General features: G+C 41.6%; 1 protein-coding gene across 7 annotated transcripts in view; it reads left to right on the top strand.

Moving 5' to 3' along the window:
* The window catches only part of ITPR1 (inositol 1,4,5-trisphosphate receptor type 1), a 355613-nt gene that overhangs the window by 24597 nt on the left and 306730 nt on the right, over positions 1-24286 (top strand). For 6 of the 7 annotated variants that reach the window (XM_077116692.1, XM_077116687.1, XM_077116688.1 and 3 more), the window contains 2 exons: positions 2314-2421; positions 8226-8296. In XM_077116692.1, the coding sequence (XP_076972807.1) occupies positions 2314-2421; positions 8226-8296 (179 nt within the window). Of the gene's footprint in view, positions 1-2313; positions 2422-8225; positions 8297-8809; positions 9890-24286 lie in introns of those variants that run through there. The other variant, XM_077116691.1, reaches the window with a different exon arrangement.

Below are 24286 nucleotides of genomic sequence, written 5' to 3'. Positions count from 1 at the left end.
AGGAGGCTGAGTATTCCAACATAATTTGGTCTGAATCAAAATTCAAACAGTAACTACTTTCCAATAATTGGCCACACACGTGTGTGAACTTCCTGACCCCCCTCATGATAAAGCTTTTGAACATAAGCACACAAGAGAAATAGTAATGATATTATATAAATATTAATGATATTATTTTTATAAAAATATTATATTCATATTCATGTTAAGGCTTTTCATCGGTGCACCTTCTTTGGCTGTTGCCTAACATCAATTTGTCTTTCAGTGTAAAATGTCTAATTAGGAAGAAATGCTTTAAAAATAGACAAAATTCCAGAGAGCAGCACTTGGCAAACTGGCCCTTCTGTGAATTATGTGTGTGTGTTTCCCAAGGTTGAAATAGGCTGGTTCTTTTGCTTGAGATTTTGTTCTGTGTTTTCTGTTGCTCTCTTGCTCTGTAAATAAATGTTCAGTGAAATGTTTTTTTAATCTCTCTTGCCACATCTGGGTTTCTTTTTTCTTTTGCAGGGAGGGGATAAATGAGCTTTTCCTTGTAGCTTTTCAGGCAGTAAAATGAGGTTCTATAATGAGTGTTTTCAGCACCTGGGACTCCTGCTAAGCTCAGAGAAGTGCTTCCTGAGGTTTCCTGCTGATCATTGCTGCATAATTCTTCCTAAAAGGAAATTTGGCACCCAGATAGCAATGTTTTTAAAACTTAGTATTTTGAAGTAATTTCAAACTTACAGTACGGTTGCAAAAATAATACAAAACCCATACAGAGAACTCCAACATACTCCCCATCCAGATACCAAAGTTCACCAACTTATCTTGCCGCATTTGCCATATCATTCTGTCTGTCCATCTCTCCATCCATGTCTCCATCCATCCCTCTATTTATCTCTTTTCTAAACATATAAGAGTAGGTTGTATACATCATACGCTTTGAACCTTTAATACTTCCATATGCACTTCCTAAGATCAACGCTATTTGCTTATGTAATCTCCTTACGTAGAATTATCATGTTCAAGAAATTTGATATTGCTACAAATCTTAGAGTCTACATTTCAGTTTTTATCACGTGTCCCGAAAATGTCCTTGGGGGCCTTTTCTTCTCCATTGTTAGTTCCAGTCTGGTATCCTGCATGCGTGTAACTGCCAGAAAGCAATCTGAGGAAAGAATACTTGCCCACATCCTCACAACTGTTGTGGTTTTGTAGAGTAATCAGTGCTAATTGGAGAATGTGCGTAAAGAGAAGGGAAGAGATATTTAAAGGGGTCTGGGTTTGGAGGAGAAATCTTGGGAAGAGCTGATTGCTTTATGTACCTACAGACCGGATTCCTGGGGAAGTGTGGAAGGATTAGCTCAATCCACACAAACACGCTGTCCTCCCACATAACTGAGTTTGTTTTTTAAACGTCAGTTTAGCTTTTGTAACAGAGCTCCCACTCCTCAATATTTATGGTCCCGATGAAAGCTGTTCCTATGAGTCATGTCAATATTTTTATTGATATGTGTGAGGGTGTGTGTTTAATGTTTTATGGGCTGTGTAGAGATTTCCCGAAACTTAAGAACATTTTCTAGAAATCCTGCTAACTAGCAGCGGGTTCCTGAGCATGGCTCTTAACCCCATCCCATGCTTTATTACTCTTACCTGCCCAGTGAGGGGTTTGGAGCAGATGCTGTCTCAAGTCCTACTGTCTTTACAAGCTTCTTCATAAAGGGTGAAAAGGAAGATGTTGAAATAGCATTCTGGTGAAGTGTTTGCAGTTGAATTCTTAAAGGGCTGCCAGAGCTTTTGTGGTATTTGTTATCAGGTTTCCTTTTATTAATTTCAGTTTGATGCTTGGGTACCTTGGCTCAGTCACCATGGCCTTGCCAGAACCCAAGATTTTTTACCAGGTGCTTCCTTCTGACTTAACATTCCCTGAGGCAAATTGAACATGTTAGTGTTTCATAAGTCAGTCTTTCCAATGCCTTAATCACTGCACAGTTCTTGGCTGAGTTCCCCGCAGTCTTTATTTTCACTATTTATTATCAAGGGTCCTCAACTTCTGAAATATGATTCAGGGGTGGTTTTGTTAGGGGAAAAAAAAACATTATTGTAGTTGAAATATCCTGAAATTAATGAATTTATGGGAAAAATGTTGTTACATATGTTCCTTACTTGGCTCATTTAAATTGCCTGCCTGTCAAAGTCTTATTTAAATTTGACTTTCAAGTAAGGGCGCTTTGGAAAATTGAGTTAAGCCAACTCTTGGAGCCTTTTTTTCCTTTTTCTCCCCTCTGAACATTTCTTTCCTTCTAACAATGTTGCGTGTTTTACTTTGTCTAGGATTTTCGAGAAAGACATGTCTGACAAGATGTCTAGTTTCCTACATATTGGAGACATTTGTTCTCTGTATGCAGAGGGATCGACAAATGGATTTATTAGCACCTTGGGGTAAGAGCACCTGATTTCTTCTGTGTGATTTGTTTAGGAAATCGTAACCTCAGCTTAAAAACTTTGATTTTTCTAAGATAAGGATGTCACCATTTTACTTGACTTTTATGGGGCGGTTGAAATCACCCATACCAAATCTCATGTTAGCCAAGTTTAACCTCTTACACAAAAACATTGTTTTCTATCAGTTCTGGAAAAGTAAAACCCTCAATTGTTAGTACTCTATTAATTTAGAACTTATTGAAATTCCCTCTTCCTTCATATGTAAGGCAGGGATATGTGGAAGAAAATGTTATGGCTAATATTTATAGACCCCAAAGAAGTGCTTTTTGGCTTGTAAAGCTGTTAATGTTCAAAGTGACTTGTTTGCAATGTAAGCAAAGACCAGTATTTCTCTGATGCTTATCTCTCTTCTTTGAAATGGAACCTTTCCTACTTTAAATTATAGTATTTGAAAGTTACAAGTTGCCCAAGGTTTTGAAATTCAGACTTTTGTTCTTTTGTGCCTTTGTCAATCTTTATCTAACTTCTAACGGGATAAGTATATTCCATAATGCACTAATTTGATTATCTGCTGCTTTTTCCTCCTCTTATTGTCTTGAAGAGGAAATGAGAAATGAAATAGGGCCAAAGGCAGATAGAAGCAGAGTGGAGAATCTACATGGTTAAAACTCCAGAAGAGCCACAAATGTTCTATATTGTCTTTGTGTAGAATAAGTAGCAGTCAGACCCAGGGGGCATTGTTGAATTTGGCAGGAGCTGTTCTCAAAATAAATGAGGGGGGAGGAAGGCCAACAGCTTCTCTAAGAACCCCGTTTTTATAGCAGCTGGAGCCTTCCTTGTAATCATAGCCATTACTTAAAGCATGCTTGTTCTCTGTTATTTGTGTGGCCTGTATTCCCAGGCTCACATCCAGGTTAATTCACCCTCAGTTGAAGAGCAAGTTATTTCAGATACAGGATTCTAGCACAATTGGCCATGTGAGAGCACAGTAAAAAAGTTTCATTTTGAAAAGACACCCGATTAAAAAAGGCCTCTGTGACTGCTTGATCACCAAATTGAGTGGCCGTCAGTCAGTCCTTATCACTTTCGACCTCCCCACAGTGTAGCGCCAGCCCTCAACAGTTTATCTTCTGTGGCTTTTGGCAAAGAGGCCTCCTGCTGCTGCTGTTTCTCTGACCGCCCCTTCTTCTTGGCTGACTCCTTTTCCTTTCCGTCCCCCTGGTGTAGTCTTTTCCCCTCCCCTTATTTTGCAGCAGTAACAACAATAATAAATAATAGCAGCAGCTGCTCTGAATGATGTGGTATTTGCCCCGTGTTTGTTGTGTCGGCATTGCCCCTTTATCCTGAAACACCGCTTTAGGGTGAGCTCTGTTAGTAACCCCATTTGATGGAGAGAAAACCTCTGAGCTTGGAGAGGTGCAATCACTTGCCCTAGGTTTCACAGCTGAGAAGACCCTAGGCTCAGAGGTCAGTGCTCTAGCGGCTGCCCTCTGGGGTGGGGGGGCAGGCGGTCCCTTCCCCGCCTCCACCTCAGGCTGGATGTGGTTGCCACATTCCTCACCGTCTGCCCACAGCTCCCGTCCGGGTACCACACCTCAGTCTCACCATAGGCTTCGTCTTCTCTTTCCACCACATCGTATTCTTTCCCTCTGCGGTCCTGATTTCTGTTCACGGCACCACTGCCTTCCCAGGTACCCAAGCTTACTTCCAAGTTTGTCACTGAACCCGTCTGTTCCAGCCCCTGGAAATCTTAGCACTTGCTTCTTCCTTCCTCCATTTCTCCCAGGACATCCATTCTTAAAATTCCTATGAAGCAGGAATTAGTTACTTTGCAAATGTTTTCCTTAAGTATCATAAACAACAATGATCACCGCACCCCATATGTGAGGCTGGCTTCTTTCTTGATTTTTGGGCTCTCACACTTCCTCAGGTGAGTACTTGATTCCCTCGGTCCCCTGCATAGATTTGAGGATAGGTGGTAGACCTACCAGATGGAGTTGGGACATTAAGTTTTGACCTCCCCAACTCTGCACACTTTATCAGTTGTGAAGGATGAAGGGTGACTGATGATCTTCGTGGAACTCGGTGTCTGGCTGCACAGCCCCGTCCCATTTATACAGATGCAGATTACTCAGAACGACTTTCTTGACTCATTGAAATTTAGAACCCAAACAGGATCTTGGGGAGCCAGTGTGTATGTGGACATTTACTGATCAGAGATGTGCTTCTGATCTCGTTGCTTGTGAAAAATAAAGGTTCTTGGGCTCTGTCCTGGGGCACAGCTTTTGTACACCTGATGATGGAGATAAATGTATTTTATATATTTAACAAGGCACAAGAGTAAAGACCAAGTATTCAGTTGCTCCTTGCTTTGGTGTAAGAGGCAGCAAGGATCAATGGGAGAAACCCCACTGCCCTAGTTTTCCAGGGGTGCTGTAACAGATCCCACAGATTAGCTGGTTTAAACAACAGGAATTTATTGTCTCACATTTTTAGAGGCCAGAAGTTCAAGATCAGGGTGTTGATAGGTGTGATAGTTAGATTCAGTTGTCCACTTGGCCAGGTGAAGATACCTAGTTATACTGCTGTGGACATGAGTCGATGGCATGTGAACCTCATCTGTTCCTGATTACATCTGCAGTCAGCTAGGAGGCACACCTCCTGCAATGAATGATATTTGACTTAATTGGCTGGTACTTAAATGAGAGAGCTCAATGTAGCCCAGCCCAAGCAGTTCAGCATACCTCATCTCAGCACTTGCAGCTCAGCCCAGGCTTTTGTAGATGCAGAAAGAAATCACCCCAGGGAAAGTTATACCCAGAGGCCTGGAGAGAAGGCCAGCAGAGATCATCTTAATGCCTTCCCACGTAAGAAAGAACCTCAGTGGAAAGTTAGCTGCCTTTCCTCTGAAGAACTAATGAAATAAATCCCCTTTTATTAAAAGCCAGTCTGTCTCTGATATGTTGCATTCCAGCAGCTAGCAAACTAGAACAATAGGCCATGCATTCTTTGAAGTCTGTAACTTTCTGGTGGTGGCTTGTCAGCAGTCCGTAACTCAGTCTTTGTCTCCTTCTATGTCTTCCTCACTCCTCCTCCTGTGCCCGCATTTCTTTGGAATATAAGCACTCCTGTCATGCTGGATTTGAGCCTACACTAATTGAGTTTGGCCTCATCTAAGCAGGTCTTCAAAGATCCTAATTACGAATGCATTCACACCTACAGGACTAGGGTTTAGGATCCAAACAGGCTATGTGAGGGGGGGATAGGACTCAATTCCTGGACAACGAAGACATATTATCTGGGAGGACCCTTTGTGGTCACTTGGAAAATGAGCCAATCCTACCAGTACCAGTTACCCTGGACAAGTCATTTAACTTCTAAGAGTCTTAGTTTCCTCATCTCTTCATTCTTGTAAATGGTTCTCCTAAAAGAATTGTGCAAGTTAGTACTTTAAATACTGGGTATTGATGGTGTTTTTGGTTGGTTATTTATCTGAAAATTTATTGCACTTTCCCCACTAGTTGCTTTTAAAGTTCGTAGTCCTCTCACACTTCCATGCGTTTCTGGTCCCTTCCACCTGAAAACCCTCCCCTGGTCTTCATTCTCCCACTTTTTTTTTTTTTTCATTTATTAATTAAACAAAATAAAACAACATACATAATCAGTAATTCACAATATCATCACTTAGTTGCATATTCATCATTTCTTAGAACATTTGCATCGATTTAAAAAAGAAAAAGATAACAGAAAAAGAAATAAAACGGTAACGGAGAAAAAAAAGTTATACATACCATACCCCTTACCCCTCGCTGTCATTGATCACTAGCATTTAAACTAAATTTATTTTAGCATTTGTTCCCTCTATTATTTATTTTTATTCCATATGTTCTACTCCTTTGTTGACAAGGTAGATGAAAGGAGCATCAGACACAAGGTTTTCACAATCACACAGTCACATTGTGACAGCTATATCATTATTCAATCATCCTCAAGAAACATGGCTACTGGAACACAGCTCTACATTTTCAGGCAGTTCCCTCCAGCCTCTCCATTACATCTTGAATAACAAGATATCATCTACTTGATGCATAAGAATAACCTCTAGGATAACCTCTCGACTCTGTTTGGACTCTCTCAGCCATTGACACTGTCTCATTTTGCTCTTCCCCCTTTTGGTCGAGAAGTTTTTCTCAATCCATTGATGCTAAGTCTCAGCTCATTCTAGGGTTTTTCTCAATCCCTTGATGCTGAGTCTCCATTCATTCCAAGATCTCTGTCCCATGTTGCCAGGAAGGTCCACACCCCTGGGAGTCATGTCCCACGTAGAGAGAGAGGTAGGGTGGTGAGACTGCTTGTTGTGTTGGCTGGAGAGAGGGGCCACATCTGAGCAACAAAAGAGGCTCTCTTGGGGGTGACTCTTAGGCCTAAATTTGAAGTAGACTTGACCTATCCTTTGTGGGGTTAAGTTTCATATGAACAAACCCCAGGACTGGGGGCTCTGTCTATAGCTTTGGTTGTCCATACTGCTTGTGAGAATATCAAGAATTCAACTTGGGGAAGTTGAATTTCTCCCCGTTCTCACCACTCCCCGAAGAGGGCTTTGCAGATACTTTTCCACTCACTGATCGGATCACTCGGGGATTCATCAGGGCATCACTCTGGACAAACCAACAAAATCTCATGTCCTACCTGAGATTCCAAGTACTTATGGCGTTCAGTCAAACTATCTACATAAGTTATATTACATCCTCCCACTTCTATTTCAACTCTTCCATTGGTTCCCAGAGGACCTCCTCAGCAGCTTCTCTGATGGCCTCAGGGACACTTAGCTTCTAGTACACTTTGTTCCCCCTCTTGGATTATATTCTGTTGATTGGTTTGCCTTATGGCTTCTCCACCAGCTTCGGGCTCCCTAAGGGCAGGGGCCTGGCTCGATCCATGCATTCCAGGATTTAACACAGTGCTTGGCACAAAGTCCACCCCACAGCTACTTTAGTTGAGTGCATCGACCCCCTTGCTATGCCTTTGGCTTCAGTGCATTCTATGCTCAAATCCATCATGGATGTGGATAAGGGAAAGTGAGGCAGTTCACAAGCTTAACCTTAGAAGTTTTGTATAACTTTATGAATTCATGTGTATCACCTCAGTATTGTTGTTGTATAACTTTATGAATTTATGTGTATGTGTGCATATTACCTATGAATTTATGTGTGAAATGATGTTCTTCTAAAGTATGTAAAAAGTAGGGAATAAAACAAAATGTCTGCAGTTCTGTCTGCCCTTGGTCACGTCCGCAGACCCTGCCTCGGGTCACGTCCTCAGAACGGGGGTCCTCTGCGCATGTCTCATCTCAGACAGAAGAAATTCTGTACCTTTCCAGTGTTTACCGCCCGTTCCCATAGTGACTCCCACCTTGTTTACTAGCCGGTATAATCTGGAAACCAAGAATATTTGGGGCTCAGACTTTGTATGAAGAGTCCTCTGGGTCTGCCGGCAATAAAGTTTGGCCACTTCTCAGAGGCTCAGGTGCTCTGGATAAATGAAGTTTTCATTACTTCAAAAGGAGTGACACAAAGCAGTAGCTTACTATGCTCATTCCAGAAGCAAAACGCTGGGCTTTTGGATCAGCTATAGCTTCATCCATAGGAAACCTCTAGTGTAAACAAATCCCTCGCAGGAGGCTATGGAGTTCTAAGTTTTACACAGGAAAAGCCTGTGTAATGTTTGACTTTTACATGGTACCTAGGGTTTTATTACCGAGCCTTGACTTAATATAGCATTTATCTTTGTCCTCTTTGTAGCCTGGTGGATGATCGTTGTGTGGTACAGCCAGAAGCCGGTGACCTTAACAACCCACCTAAGAAATTCAGAGGTAAGGTGGGAACCAGGGTGGACACTTGACTCACTTGGAAATCCATGAAATGTGTTGCTATGTCTGTGTTTTTCTTTGTAGCAATTGTAGATTTATTTATTTATGTATTTTTCAAAAGTGTGATTTCAATTTCAGCTTTATGTTTTCATAGACATCTTGGAAATGCATAAATAATTCAGTGTTGAGATTGATTGGGACGGTTTTTATTAGGGCCTTAATTTGTCTATTGAATGCAAGTTGTTAAGTGCTAATTCAGTGTAAAGCCTTACATTTGTGCAGATATTTCTCCAAGCATTACATTTATGGATCTAGACATAAGGAACATTTGTTATTTCAGCAGACCTCACTGTCACTTTGGGGGTGACAGCTATCCCAGCCTGGAGTGAGAAGTGCTTGATTATTACACTTGCTTTTTGAGTTAAAAGACACAGGAATGGCAGGTCGTTTTTTTTTTTTCCTAACCAGTCTTGGCTTTCTTTTTTCTTTCTTTCTTTTTTTTTTTGCATGGGCAGGCACTGGGGAGTAAACCCAGGTCTCTGGCATGGCAGGCAAGAACTCTGCCACTGTGTCACCATTGCCCTCCCAAGTGTTGCTTTCTTTTAAGGCTATGTGCATTTGGATTTTCTTCAGAAGGTAGCTTAGCATATTCTAGGTGGAGTTTAAAATGGAGTTAATTTCTTAATTGATAAGCACTTTAGTTGTGGTGGTCGTTGATAGTGGTTGTGGGAGCTTCTAAATTAAACAGATGCTCAGGACCCCACTGTGGGCCAATTCAGTCCCTCTCTGATGGTTGAGACCTGGGTACTGATATTTTGTAAAGCTTCTTAAATGATTCTTATAAAATGCCTGAGTTAGGTATTTGACCAATGTTCTCCTGTCCCAGAGAGCCCAGATCTTGTCCTTTGTAGAGTATGTTATTTGAGGTAATGAGTTTTTATTGTTTGGTAGTTTAAAGACTATTTGTCTCTTTTTTTGGATGAAAGCCAAAGAAATTAGAATAACATAGAAGGCGGGAGATCAGATGGAGACAAGCCATTTGGAGGACATTTGGTGTTGAGCTGCAGCCAGTTGGCATGAGATCATCAGGAGAATGCTTTCACCTGAGTGGGGGAGGTTACTGCTTAAAAAAAGCATTGTTGGCAGAGGCTGTGAGTAACAGCAACCTCAGGTGGCTGTTGCCTCTGCTGGCTTCTCTGTAATCTCTCCTCCATGTCTCCTTTCAGAACAAAACCTTGAATGCCACAGAAATGAAAGATATGATCAAATAATCATAATCGAGGCACTACTAGAATTAATTTGCCACTCTGAATAATAAGAGTGCCAGGCTGTCTTGACTAGGTGCCCAGCGTTGTGCTAAGGACTCTGCAGGCATTGGCGCATTTAGCCGTCCCTCCTACCCCAGGAGGGAGCTGATGCATTAAGAGGTGGAGTAGCTTGTCTGGGGCTACACAGCTGGTCACGGACGAAGTAGGAGCTGCAGTTATCAACTTTGGTGGCCCAGGAAAGTCATCTGGGCAACTTACAAAGATACAGGTTTCACCCCCCCAGGTGTTCTGGCGTGATTGAGCATTGGGATTTTTGGAAGCTACCCAGGTGATTCTTTTTTTTTCACATGGGCAGGCACTGGGAATAGAACCTGGGTCCTCTGGCATGGCAGGCGAGCATTCTTGCCTGTTGAGCCACTGTGGCCCATCCCCCAGGTGATTCTCTTGTGCAGTGTGGTTAAGAATCAGTGTTATACAAGCACCCTTGAAATAGGGGAAAGAAGGTAGAACACTGGGGAAAGTGTGTGTTCGATGTATCGGAGATTGTCTACGAGTGCTTATTGTCATTGTGCCTCAAGTTAGAAATAAGCTTTTATAAATGTACTAGTCTTTGGAGGCTTCTTTAATCATCAGGGTTGGTCACATTTCTCCTTAAAAATTCTTATCACTGTTGAATGTTAAAGGTAATTTATTAAAAAAAAATACTTAGAAACAACTGCTGTTTGCAAGGCCCATAAAGGACTGAATAAGATGGAATGTAAATTCTGTAGAACAATAAAACAAAGTGTCAAGAAAAAAAAAAGAATCAGTGTTATAGACCCTGGGGTATAATCCGTTGACCGTATTGCTCAAGAATGGGCTGCACTAGGCTTGAGTCTTTCCAAGGACATGGGGATGTTACCCAAGTCCAGTGTGAGCTCTTATCCCATTCTACACACAGGGTTTGGGAGTTGGGGAATGAATCTGGGAAGCTTATAACGCAGTGTACAAAGTTAACCAATGACTATTTGAATACAGGGTTTGAATGTTAAAATAAGTAAAACCATAGCAGGGGAAGTCAGAAGAGATGCATGCTTTCCTGGCACTAGGGGTAGAAGTGCCCAGTGCATAGATACATATTTGTTGGCTGATTTAAATGGACTGACTTGAGATAAAAATGACAGTCTGATGGAAGGCATTTGGAAAGAATCAAACTCTGTTTATGGCTTGGCCTGGTTCTACAGGTGATCACGTGACAGCAACTTACTTTGCTGACTGCCTTTCTCCATAAATTAAAAATAAAATTTTTTTTAGGTTGTTAGCTGCTCTATACCTGTGGGAAAATCTGCTTCAAAATAGGCTCTGCTGTAGGCTTTGCAAATGTAGGTCATGACTGTGTAAACTCTACCCACTAAGCCAGAGGCCCACTGCACACATGCAGGTGTGAGGACAGACAGGTCTCTCTTTGAGGACTGCTGCAGGGTGAAAGTCAGAGCTGCTCTTCCACCTTGGAACCTGGACAGCAAGCCTTTAAAAATTTTCCAAAGCATCCCTTCACTCTGGTGCAGGCTACTTTTTTATTCTTCCTAAAATGAAGAAAAAGATCTCTCTTTTGGAAGGAATTTTGCTGCCTTTCCAAATATAAGTGTATTTTGAAGTTGAAGTCATTTTGATGTTTAGAAATTGTGCATTAGGGCAATTGGGTAATTTGGAGGCATTTCTAATCTGCTTCCTTGTGGTGCCTTTGCACCATGTAGTTTAACAAACACATATATGGAAGAGAGAAATGCTGGCAAGTGGCCGAATGGGATGATGGAATCTTTATCTGAACCATCAGCAGAGCTACATTTAGTCGTTTGGGTTTGCTGTTTCTTTATTGTTTCCTTGCCAAATTATTGCCTATATTGAGAACCATCATATCCTGTTCTTAAGTAAATGGAAATCAAAGGCCTATTTATGCTATGTTCCCTATGGCTTTTGACTTTAGGTTTTAATTTTGTGAGCTCCTGTTGAAATCTTTAGTCCTAGCAGAAAATAGAGTAGGTCCTAGGATGAGGCTTCCTGAGTTCATATACAAATTCTGCTTATTCTTAGCTGGGTGATCCTAGCCAAATTACTTAACCGCTCTTAATCTCAGTTTTCTCATCTGCAAAATGGGTGAAAATAATAGTAGGGTTATTGTGAAGATTAACTATGTGTAAAGAATTTAGTTCTGAGGGACCTGGGTTTTAGATAAGGGCTAGGAAGCCTTCTTTATTCTTATTCTTTTATTCCCAGTGTTTTGCACAGAGGCTGGTACTCATAAATGGTGCAGAAGTAAAAGGCACTATGTATGAATCCTTTAATGATGTGAGAATATTTATAACTTATTAATTTTTTTTGTCTTTAAATGCTTTTGTGAATAGGGATGTGCTCATGGGCCACATGGTCGGATTTGAGGTCCTATGTCCCCTAAACAAGCCAAGTGCACCTGATCAATAACTTAATTTTTCTGAGCTTGTTTTCTCACCTATAAAATGGGAAAAATAATTCCTTCTCTATAAAGACAATAGGGTTAAAAATTACATGGATAAAGAGCCTAATATGTATGTTGTAGTTCTTCAGTAACTGGTAGCTGTTATTTTTCAAAATAGATGTAGAAGAGCTAAACTGCTGAACACACTCTGATAGTTAAAGGTACATTTTCAAGTGAATTGCTTTTTTTATAATTGCTTTGAATATATCTTCTGCCTCCAACTTCATCTGTAGGACGGAAAGTGTAGATGTACATCTATTGCACATAAGCCAAATCTTTTTCATTATCTGAAGGAATTTTGAGTGGCATTTGTGCTGGTGTGAAAAGATTGTGCACCCTAGGAAAGCCATGTTTTGATTCGGATCCAATCTTGTGGGAACAGCTAGTTCTTTTAATCTCTTTTCAGTCCTGTATGTTGGACATTTGATTAGATTATCTCCAGGGGGATGGGACTCACTCAATTGTGGGTATTAACTTTTAATTAGAGGGAGATGTGACTCTACCCATTCCAGGTGGGTCTTGATAACTTTACTGGAGTTCTTTAAAAGACAAAGCATTTTGGAAAAGGCTTTAGACCCAAGAGAGCCATGAGAGAAAGCCACAAGAACCACCAGAGCCCAGGCAGTCAGAGACCTTTAGAGATGAAGGAATATGCCCTGGGGGTGCTTTATGAAACAAGAAGCCCGGAGAGAAAGCTAGCAGATGTTGCCATGTGCCTTTCCAGTTGAGAGAGAAACCCTGAACTTCATCGGCCTTCTTGAACCAAGGTGTCTTCAACTGGATGTGTTAGATTGGACATTTTTATAGACTTTAATTTGGACATTTTCACAGCTTTAGAACTGTAAACTTGTAAGTTATTAAATTCCCCCTTTTAAAAGCCATTCTAGTTCTGGTATATTGCAACCTGGCAGCTAGCAAACTAGAACAGTATCTTTGTCTTCCAAGTAATGGGAAGAGCTGGGATGTAGAATAATTCATTTACTTTAGTCCTTCTGGGCACCATTTTAAAGCACTAGTGTCCACAGCAGGTAAGGCAGAGTCTCTTTTCGCCCTACATTTTGTTGGCTTTGCTTATAATCTTGAAAGAATACGGAAGGCCAGTATCAGATTGAAACTGGGAATAGAAACTTTGTGGTTAGTGAATTCCTTTCTCTTCTCCTTTTCAACCCCTACCCATCCCTTTCCCTGGCTAAACATACGGGTATCTTCTATAAAGAAAAGATGGAAACTAACAACCAGTCTTAATTTTGATATAAGAAGCTCTACTGCTTTCAATATAATCTCTAGGGTTGCTTGAGTAGAAACAAGGAAGCTGTGACTCTAGTGTTGATCATGCCATTTGTTGGGTAATCTCTATTATTTTTTTAGATTGGGACAGTGGTCAAGTTTCTGCCCTCAAAACTTGAACTTTTCCTTTCTGTCCAAAAGGCCAATGGTGGTGGCCCCAAATTCTTGATCTTGGCCAGATGGACGCAACTGTGTAAATGTTATCAAACTATGAGGTTTCTGACATTGCAGAAACTCCTTAGTTTCAGAAGAAAAACCATTTGAAGGGAAATTCATGGTTTCAGAAGGGGAGAATTTTGGGCAGGGAAAGGTGGGGAAAGAAGAAGCATTATACTATACTTATAAAATGTATATAAGCGTTATATTATTAATTAAAGTCAGTGGATTATATGACTTGGAGAAAAGATCAGAAATCAGGATGAATGTGTGTGTTCTAGATAGTAGCTTCTCTGGCCTATATATCTTCTCTGTCCTCTGTTTAAGTTGACTTCAAGCACAATAATCTAATCTGAACTAATGTATTGTAGGCTGGAGTGTTCAGATCAACAAGCATTGAGGCCCTACTTTTTTTTTTTAATTTAAAATTTTTTTTTGGTATATATTATATATTCACATACCATGTAACCACCCAAAATATACAATTAATGGTTCACAGTATCATCATACAGCTATGCATTTATCATCACAATTGAGTTTTTTCTCTTTTTTGTGAAAAATAACATACGTACAAAAAAGCAGTGCATTTCAAAGCACATCACAATTAGTTGTAGAACAGATTTCAGAGTTTGGTATGGGTTACAATTCCACAATTTTAGATTTTTACTTCTAACTGCTCTAAGATACTGGAGATTAAAAGAGATATCAGTATAATGGTTCAGCAGTCATACTCATTTGTTAAACCCTACCTTCTCTGATATAATTCCACCATCATCTTTGATCTTTCTCCCACTCTTTAGGGGTATTTGATGATGCCCGTTCTAACTTTTTTAGGTTGGAAAGGGCTGTTGGTTGTATGGGATAAAGGGAAGGAACTAGTTGATGTTCTAGAGAGACTGGCCCCTCTGAATTTCAGGACTTATCTGGTCCAGGAGGCCCCATTCTTTACCAGCTGCTGACCTTGGTGATGGGGAGGCAAGATGAGTTAGTTTCGTGGGAGAAACAGAACTACATCATAAATAACAATAGCTAACATTAATAGAGCGTTTACCTTGCCAGAGCACTTCCCAAAGAGTCTCTTACTTCATGTGTGTAACTTACCTACCTGTGAGGTGTGGACATTGATATTCCCATTATGCAGATGAGGAAATGGAGGCTCTGAGAGGTTAAGTCACTTGCCTATAGTCACAGGGAAAGTTATATGGGGAGAGACTAGGAATTGAACCCATAGCAGATAATAACAGTACAGGGTGTTAAATGTCACTTTTTATAGTGATTATCATTCACTCCACAAACATTTATTGGGCACCTCCAATGTGCCATCCAATTATGCTACACTGTAGGAAAGAAAGATGCAGATATTCTCAATGAACTCTATGTCATTACTTTGTTAAACTCTTTAAGGAACGTGTTTAGTGTAATTTGTCCACGTGGCAGCTGCTTTATATGCATGTGAAAGTGAAGCAGCTGAAATGTCCTTCTGGGCAAAGTAAAACTTGCCCCTACAAACTAGTAGTTTGCTGGGGCAAAGTAGATGATATGACACTTTTTCATGTGCATTATCTCCTTTAGCTTCGTAAAACGTCCTCAGACCACATAGCCATTTGGGCTGACAAGGGTTGAGCATTTAGTCAGTGTCACACAACTCAAGTGTCAACATCGGGTCAGATCCTTTCCTGAAGGCCTGGGCCGAGCCTTTCCCTCTGCCATATGGACCCTTTCCCAGACATGGTACTGTGCCCCCTACACTGTGGCCCTCCACAGTCTCTAAATGGGAACGGGCCAAGTTCCTGCTCCTCTGCTGTCTGCCAAAGCTCTTCCTGGCTTTGATTTAGGACCATTTAAGGGGCAATCCCAATGAGGAAAAGAGCCAGGTTAAGAGGCTGGAAGCCCTGGCCCTTTTGGCTTCATGTCTTTTTAGCCATTGCCCGGACAGGCTGTGGAATAGGCAGTGTATTGTGTAAGAATATGATTTTGAGTCCTGCTTTTAGTGCAAATGAGCGGTCTGGCCTTGGACAGTGTAACCTGCTCTCTGGGCATTTGCAGAAGAGAATGTTGGCTGAAGACTCTTGATTTGCTCAGCGTGTGCCCTGAGTAGAACAATGATAGCCTGAAATTATGGTCTCAGAATAATAATGGGATGAAGAAGAGTATATTTCTTCGCTATCATGAGCAATTCTTGAATCTAAAGCATGACTTGAGAGTCTGAAAAGTGTGACAAAGGCTAAAGCATGGCCGTGAATTTGAGGATGAGACTTGTGGCCTATTTTTTTTTTTTTTTTCTGAACCCTTTTTTCCCCAATTTCAATGTGGCGGTACTGTAGTATCCCACCTACTAGGAAGTTAGTGGAGTGTTTTGGTTCGCTAAAGTTGAAGAAATGCAAAATACCAGAAATGTACCAGAAAGAAGTTGGCTTTTACAATAGGGTTTTGTTAGCTTACAGATTGTCTTAGTTTGCTAAGGCTGCTAGAATGTATTACACCAGAAATGGACTGGCTTTTATAGGGGATTTATTTAGTTACAAATTTACAGTTCTTCAGAGGAAAGGCAGCTGGCTTTTCTTTGTCATATTGAAAGGCACATGGGGATGTCTACTGGCCTTCCCTCCTGATTCTGGATTCAAATGGCTTTCCCCCAGGTGATTCATTTCTGCATCTCCAAACGTTTGGGTCTGAGCTGCTGAGCTGTCTTCTGACCTCTCTCTTTTAAGCTTCCAGCTAATTAAATTAAACATCACTCATTGGGGAAGGCACACCCCTTAGCTGACTGCGGATGTAATCAGCCATAGATGAATTTCACATGCTGATGATTCAGTCCACAGCAGCAGAAAAACTGGGCACCATCACCTGGCCAAGTTGACACCTGAACCTTACTCCACGAACTTATAGTTCTAAGGCCTAGAATATGTCACATTAAGGCATCAACGGGATAACGCCTCCTCTGAAGCCCAGTTACCCTGAGCTTGAGCTCCTCTGTCAGATAGCAAGGCACATGGCAACATCTGCTTGTCCTTCTCTCCTGGGTTTTATTGTTTCACCTTCTGTCTTCTCCATTTGTGGCTTTTTCCTCTAAACTTCTCTGGGGGCTTCTCTGAATTTCATCTCCTTAAAGGACTCCATTAAAAGAATTAAGACCCATCTTGAGGCAACTCCTCAATTGAAATAACCTAATCAAAAGGTCCTACCTATAATAAGTCTGCACCCACAGGAATGGATTAAAAGAACAGGGCCGTTTCTGGGATACATAACAGTTTCAAACCACTATATATATAGAGAGAGAAAGAAAAGCTTTATAGCTCGTGCAGATTGTAATTGACCTTGAATCTCCCAGCAACTTTGAAAGGGACTCAAATAAAAGTGACATTTTTCATGATGGAGTGATAAGAAATATTTGAGTAATCAGTAATCTGCTTCTATGATCATAGTTTTGTCTGCAGTTTAGGTTGAGGTAGGGAATGGTTCTTAGCGGCTCTCTCACATGTAGGAAAACTGCTAAGAGTGGTATAGATGAAAAAGCACTGTCTGACATCAGAGGTAGCTTCCTGTCCAGTGTCTACCACCAACTGCTTGATACCCTTGGGCAGGGAATCATTTCATCCCTCTAGGCCTCAGTTTCCCCAACTGTTAAATGGAGTTCAGATGAATTGATATCCAAGATCCCTTTCTAGCTTGAAACTTGTGGCAGAAGTAGGCAGGGTACTATTTCACAAGAACATGTTTGTGTTCAGGACCTCGTCCTATCCAGAAGTAGGCTTGCATTTCCATGGGATGTAGGACTTCTTTGTCAGGATTAGAGGAATGCACGGAAATAGGATTTACCCAGAGGTTAGGTGGGGACACAGCCAGGACCTCGTGTCGCAAATGTCATTGGGGTTAGGGTGGCCAAAACAAACTTGCTGGCTTAGCTGTCTTTCAAACCACCCTCCTTCCCTGCACATTGTTTAAGTTGTTGCTAGGCAACGTTATTTCTTCTTTTTTTTTTTCTTTTGGCACGGCCTTGAAGGAATGAACCCATGTCTTATTTAGTTTTAAATACCCACATGCAAAGAGGGGGCCTAACTGAAATTTTGTTTGTTCTTTCCTTCTAATCCTTGATGGGACTTTAGCAGCGGGGGTAGAGGACTTTGTTCCTGCCTGCCTCGTTAAATAAGGCAGAAAAATCCGTCTATTTTAAGGTGCTTGTCAAGTGGATGTCTTGAGGCCTATTTGAAGGGTCTGTGTGTGTGTGTGTGTGTGCGTGTGCACGTGTGCGCACGCATGCATGCATTTCTCTTTGTAGGGGCACTCTTACGAGTTCTGTATTCATGGAAATTGATTCAAAATTAATAAAAAGATTAGTGGGTTTTTTATAATCTTCATTTCAGATTTACTAGTTTATCTCAATCTTGCACTAGCAGACTCCATTTAAAGGAAACAAAACTAATTTAAATCAAATCCCCCAGCAACACAGTACATTCACAGAGCGTTTCACCGTTGCTGGGGTTGCTGCCTGCTGCTTGGCTGTGTTGGAGTCCCACACACTGCAGCGTGCCCTCGCTGATTGCTGACCCCTTGGAAGCTTGGAGATTGGGGTCTGCAAGCTGTGTGTGTCCCAAACCTGGGCACAGGGGAGTTTATGCTCTGGTTACCTTCCTTTTCAAATACCCAAGTCACCCATGGAAAATAGAACTAAGACCCTTGCTTTATATTCGTTTTCCTTTAACAGTTCAGTTATAAATAGAGATTGCTTTTTATTTCTGTATGCATAAAATTCTTCCAGCATGACAAACATTTTTACTTTGTCATCTAATTCAATCCCAGTATTGCTATTGTGGCTTCTTCCATTGAGGGCTAAATTGACTCGGAAATCCAAGCATTGTGATAGTGTCATGTTGTCATAATGTTATATGGTTCTCCTGACAGCAATAAATATTGGATGATTAAGGAGCTTTTGGTGAAGGGCTTTATAATCCTGTCTTTAAAGCACTGATGAAGATATGTGATGAATCACTTAAGTGCATGGTAACTCTTTCCCTTCTTTTATTTGACAAGTGAGGAAATTAAAGAGATTTAGGAAATCTTCTGGGGTCAGAAAACAATTCAGTATCAAAGCTGGGATTAGGGCACACCCTCAATTTCCACCCACACTGTCTTTGAGGCTGTGTTTGGGTCATGAATTATTTCTGTGTTTGTTTTGTTTCGTTTTGTCCCATAACACTGTGTAATTAATAATCCCTTGTCTCCTGTAAATGAAAATAGTAGTGAATAGCTTCTATAGTCCTTATGTACATTAATTTAATTTAGTTTAGTTGGTATAGCTCCCTTTGCATACAGTTTATTTAATCCCAGTAATGTTCAATAAGGAGGTACAATTACCCACACCCAGCCCCTTTTATAGATGAGGAAACCGAGGCACAGTTTTGTTTGGACAAGGTCACACAGCTGGAAGGGTCAGAGCCAGGATTTGAATCCCAGTAGTCAGACACCAGAAACCCTCCTGTTAACGCCAACTCTAAACTCCTTTGGAAGGGGACTAGCTTTGAAATATTCCTTTTACAAAACTACTGGGTTTCTTAATCAGGTTCCTCCTCTGCTACTCCAAAATATGTCATTCTGAGATGTGCTGACACAAACAGCTAATGTTTATGTACTAGAGATACCTGCTAACCATCTACTTAACATCCTCTTGTATAGTATTTGTTGTAGATATCTTCTGTTTTTTCTTTTTCCCCAGCTAGATTTTGGAGCTCCTAGAGCTCAAGACCAACTTTTGGCCTGCACTCCTGGCCCAGTGCTGGGCATAATATAGGTTCTTAGTTAAAAACTAATTGGAAAAGAATTTCTGGTTTTTCACTGTTCCCAGTCCTAGAAGTATGCTCACTGATGATATTTTACGTTGACTCAGCGCTCCTTTTTTTACTGCTGTGCCTTAAGCTGATCTTTAATCTTTTCTCCAAACTACTTGAACCTGGTACTTCTGGATATATCTCTTCGAGTTGGATTCCTATTGGCCTCATCCTCAGAGGGTATCTTCTCTTTGAGCACCCATATTTTATTTTATTTTTTCTCTCTCTTTTATGCATCTAGCTTTGAGATTCTTTGATTGGTACATGATCATGAAAACAAATAATTATGATGGACACACCCTCCTTTGTGCCTGGCGTTCTGATAGGGTCATGCATGTTTTCTTCTCTCAATAATTGGAACCTCCTTTGTGAGGTGTTATCTACCTTCACCCCCCTTAGGCCCAGAGAGGTTCCCTAATCAAACTGGACCTGGGGTTGAAGCTGTATTTGGAGGATTTCAAATTCTCACTGAACCACTGAAGTGAATTAATAGAGTTGCCTGCTCAGAAGACATTTTGGGCTTCTTTTCCCATCCTGGATTCCACGTTGAAGAGGCATAGGGCTCAGTGGGAATAAAGCTTGTGTGGGGGAGGGGGTAACTAGGAAGACAGGACTCAAAATTATATTACACGATAAATATAGAACCTCAGGCATTTTAGACGAACTTGAGCAATGTCATTTCTCACTGAAGTTGCTGCAGCAGCCTCCTCTTTGGTTTCTCCACTCCTGCCTTTGTGTCTGTGTCCACCGTCCCACCTTTCACTGTAGCAGGAAGAATCGATGCAAGTCTGATGAGGTCACTCAGCAGCTCACAGCCCTATAGTGGCTCCCACATTGTACTTAGGATAAAGGACATATTCTCAGGGTTCACAAGATCCTGCATGAATGGGCCCTGCTTACGTCTCGGCCCCATCTTCAGCCCCCCACTCCACATTCAGTGCTCCAGCCAGCATTGATTTCCTCTTCCAGTCAGCATACTTTCTCTTCACTCTGGGCCTCTGTATGGGCTTTTTTCTTCTGTCTGAAGTTATCTCCCCATTCTATCGTTGCCCCTTGACCTCCAATCTTTCTAATGCCCACCCATCCTTCATATCCCAGAGGTTCCCTTTGGGATATCTCCATGGCCCATCCTGTGTGGACTCTGGAGCTGGAGTGCTGGAGTTTGACTTTCAGATCTGCTCTTTACCAGCCCATGCCCCCTTGAACATATTACTTCATCTCCCAATGCATTTGTTTCTTTCTCTTTAAAATGGGGGAAATATTATGTACCTCACAGGGTTTCGTAATGATTGGCTAAGCTGATCTGTGTCAAGCACTTGAACACCTGGCTCATATTAAATGCTGTGGAACTGTTTGCTAACTTTGCTGATTTTGATTTAGCACTTAGCCCATTTCATAAACTGTGAGGTTAAAAACCTCATCTGTCTTCATCCATGTCGTCCTAAGGCTTTACATAGACTCTTGCCTATAGTGTGCCCTTAAATATTTGTAGAACAGATGAAAAAGACTTCTAAGCCATTGCTTCCCAAATTTGTGCATAGAAATCACCTGCGATCCCTGTCATTTGGCCACCCTGCTGCCACAGGGGGAATGGGCAGTGGTCTCCCAAAAGGAGCATCCCTTCCCCTCACTGACAGAGGTGTAGGAGCAAGAGTCCAAGATGCTGCCGTGTCAGCACAGATCTCGAAATCCCCAGGTCATCACTGCAGTCCCAGGCACAGGAGCCTTGCAGAACCTCCCCAAAAGGTCTAAGAAAAGCCTCAGAAGAGCCAGAGAGAGAGAGTGAGCAATGGACTCAGTTTGCTTTGAGTCCTAATGGCCTCCTGGAGAGAGGAGGGTGTCTGTCTATGTCTTAGGGTTAAAATCTCCTCCTTAGACAGCTCTCAGAATATGTTTTTCCACTTTTTTTCTTCCCTAAATGAAAGAGGTGTTGAGCGTTGTAATGATCTCTCTTTTTGATTCATAATCCACATGTTTAGGGGATGATGCTTCCTAAGGATGGCTTCTGACCACTTTTGTACATAAACTGATTACATTTATAAAAACAGGAAGCATGTGAGTTGTAGGGGGACTGTGAATGACAGGGAGAGGGTGAGCCCACCTGCTGACCTTTCGTTTTTTTAACCTGTTATTAAATCTGGCACACCCATAAAAGTGGAGATTCTGATTCTGTGTTTCTAACAAATTCTCGGGTCGTGCTAATGATGCAAGTCTTTATTGGACAGTTGACGGTTGTTCTCCCTTATTTTAGGGCTGCCGTGTGGAACATGCATGTCCTGAGCCAAGAAAATAAAGACGTAAGGCCAATGGATAAAAGTGACTAGAGGCAGCGTTTTAGGTTTAAGGAACTTGCTTCTGACTATAAATGCTGAGCTGTTGCTCAGTGAAGTGGCCTGCTTCAAATTACCGACTTTTCCCTGTTCGGAGGGGACTGACCATCTGCCAGGGATTTTGGGGAGGGAGTTTCTGCTCTGGGGACAGAGGTTAGGTAGATGATCCCATTTGACTGAAAGTGTCTGTGTTTTCCCACTGAAGGACCCAGCTGTCTTTCTGTTAGTACTTCTTGTGGAACCCTATGGCTGGGAGCTGTGTCAAAAAAATAGCTGGGGAGAGTACAAATACGCTCTTCAGATGAGAAGCTCTCAGGAAACGAAGTATGTTCAGTCCAGTGGGTAGACAGCAATGCACATTAGTGGATAGGTGGAATTATTGAATATTAGAAAAGGCGAACAAATACACACAAACAGAAAAGCCTTGAGTTGAGGTCCAGTGGAATCTGGTTTCATGCTTACCTAAGATAGGTTGGGGAAGCAGTAGAGCCTGTGGTTGGGGTTGCTGGCTCTGGAGTCAGGCGCGGGTGACAGTCCCTGCTCCACCATTTATTAGCTGTGTGACTGTGACAAATCACCTAACCTCTCTAAGCCTTAGTTTCCCCCATCTGTAAACTATGATAGTGTTGGATGCTAGGATTCTTTTAGGGTGAGATGATACATGGATAGCACACTTAGTAACGTGCCTAGCACAATGGAAACACTTACTAAGTAGTAGCTGTTGTTGTGACTCTGCAATTAGTAGTTTTAAGAATATCTGCTAGAAGATCAGACAGGGCCCTTGCTGTTTTGCAAAACATTATTGATATGTATACTTTAAAAATTCAGTGCATGGACTGTACAAAGGTATTCATAACAGAGTCAGATTTTTTTTTTCTTACTGTCTTCGAAATCATTGAGTGGGCTTTGTAATCAAGAAGTTCTGCCGCTTGTGGCCTTTTAAAGAGAAATCATCAGACATTTGTTGGCCTTTTGAAGAGAAGCCATCAGGCCTTTTCCATTTGCACGAGTCTTGATCAGAATCACAGCTTCTGATGGGTCATTTGCTCTAGATGGTAATCTTGCCTTCTTTGTAGACCTCGCAGCCTAATGGAGAGAGGAAGTTGCGTTTATCTTAGCCCAAATAGCAGGCATTCCAACAGCTCTTGGCAGACAGATGGGACACATTGCTAATTTGCTGCTTTTCCAAAAGCCCCAATGCTTTTTTGCGAGTTCAGAGGGGTTCCTGCCAGTGGGGTTGCAGGTGATATATTCTACCTGGCTTTTGAGGGTAAATGAGCTTCCAGGAGAAGGGCTGTCCACCTGCTCTGCAGTACTGGCCAAGGTAGAGGCACTTTTGCCCAAGGTGAGAGGTCAGTGTGGCTCTTCTGTGAGGCAAAAAATTGTGCTCAGGTTCACTGGAGCAGGTTTGGGGAATTTAAGTGGAGAGTGGCCACAGGTATGGGGAGAAGAATAAACCTCTTCAAAGAGCCATTTTCCTTTCCTTCGCACAGCCATAGCTGGAGGTCAGTGGAGAAATGACTCCAATTTGAGCAGCTGTAGTAACTGAGAAAATAAATTGGGCAATTAATTCTCTTACCCAGACTTAACAGTTCCTTTTCATCTGGTATTTTTCCAGGTGTATTTGCCTTCCAATTTGGGTGCTTCTCAAATGTCTGGATGTTTTCTGCTGCGAAAATTCTGTGTGTTTAAGTGTTATTGGTGATGACACTTGTACATAAGCTCGCTTGGATTTATGCTAGCAGATTTCTGTGGCTTGTTCCCCTCCTTCAAAACCATTGCAGAAACACGGCCTTTCAGGTAAAGGTAGAAAATAGAATCGTCTGGTCCAAGTTTAGCTGTTAAATGGAGACCTGTCTTTTGAAACCTTTGCTTCAGTCTTGTCAACAGAATACTGGGGTTTTGTTGCCATAGTTTCAGTGAAAAATTTGACCTTAGCTACAATAACATACAGTTAGAACAAGCTAATCGGTTTTCTAAAATTAGTGTTCTCTAGTACATAAACCGGTAGAAGCAGGATATTTAATTAAATATTACACGAGGATATAACAGCCCATGGGAACACGGTCCCTCGATCTGGGCAGGGGAAGAAGGAAGCCTGTAATCCCCCTTTACTAGTGCCTTGCCTGCTAGAACTTTCTTTTTTTAATGTAAGCATTGATTTTATTTTCAGATCTGTCAGGAATGAAGACATAAGATTTGCTGAGAGAGCAATATAGCGCATTCGCCATTATTTTCAGTTGTCCCTTACAAGGTATAGACTAACAGGCAAGAGGTGAAAATGCTGTTGGACCAGGACTCTGATAAATAAAACTTGTTAGTAAACCTGTCGTCGGCTAAGTGTGAATGAATGAAAGGCATTTGAAAGGTTATTTTTAGTAGGAATCTGGGCATTTTTGACCAACTGATTTCTGCACTCTTGTTTCTTGGATTGTCTAATGTATGATTAGGCAAGGCCAGTGCTTCCTTGTTGGAACCTGAGCTGTGCTCCCAGTACAGCTGTGTTCTACTTCCCTCCATACCAGAATCCTTCAGTCTCTGAGGCTGATTTAGCCCACAGTTCCCCAAGCAATGCTCTGTATGCAGAGTAAACTATGGAATGACAGAGCTCATAGATGACTCTTCCAAGAGGA

The sequence above is a fragment of the Tamandua tetradactyla genome, chromosome 9 (assembly GCF_023851605.1).
Source record: "Tamandua tetradactyla isolate mTamTet1 chromosome 9, mTamTet1.pri, whole genome shotgun sequence".
Lineage (NCBI taxonomy): Eukaryota > Metazoa > Chordata > Mammalia > Pilosa > Myrmecophagidae > Tamandua > Tamandua tetradactyla.
Note: the sequence above shows the minus strand (reverse complement) of the source record. Positions and strands in the feature narration are given on the sequence as shown.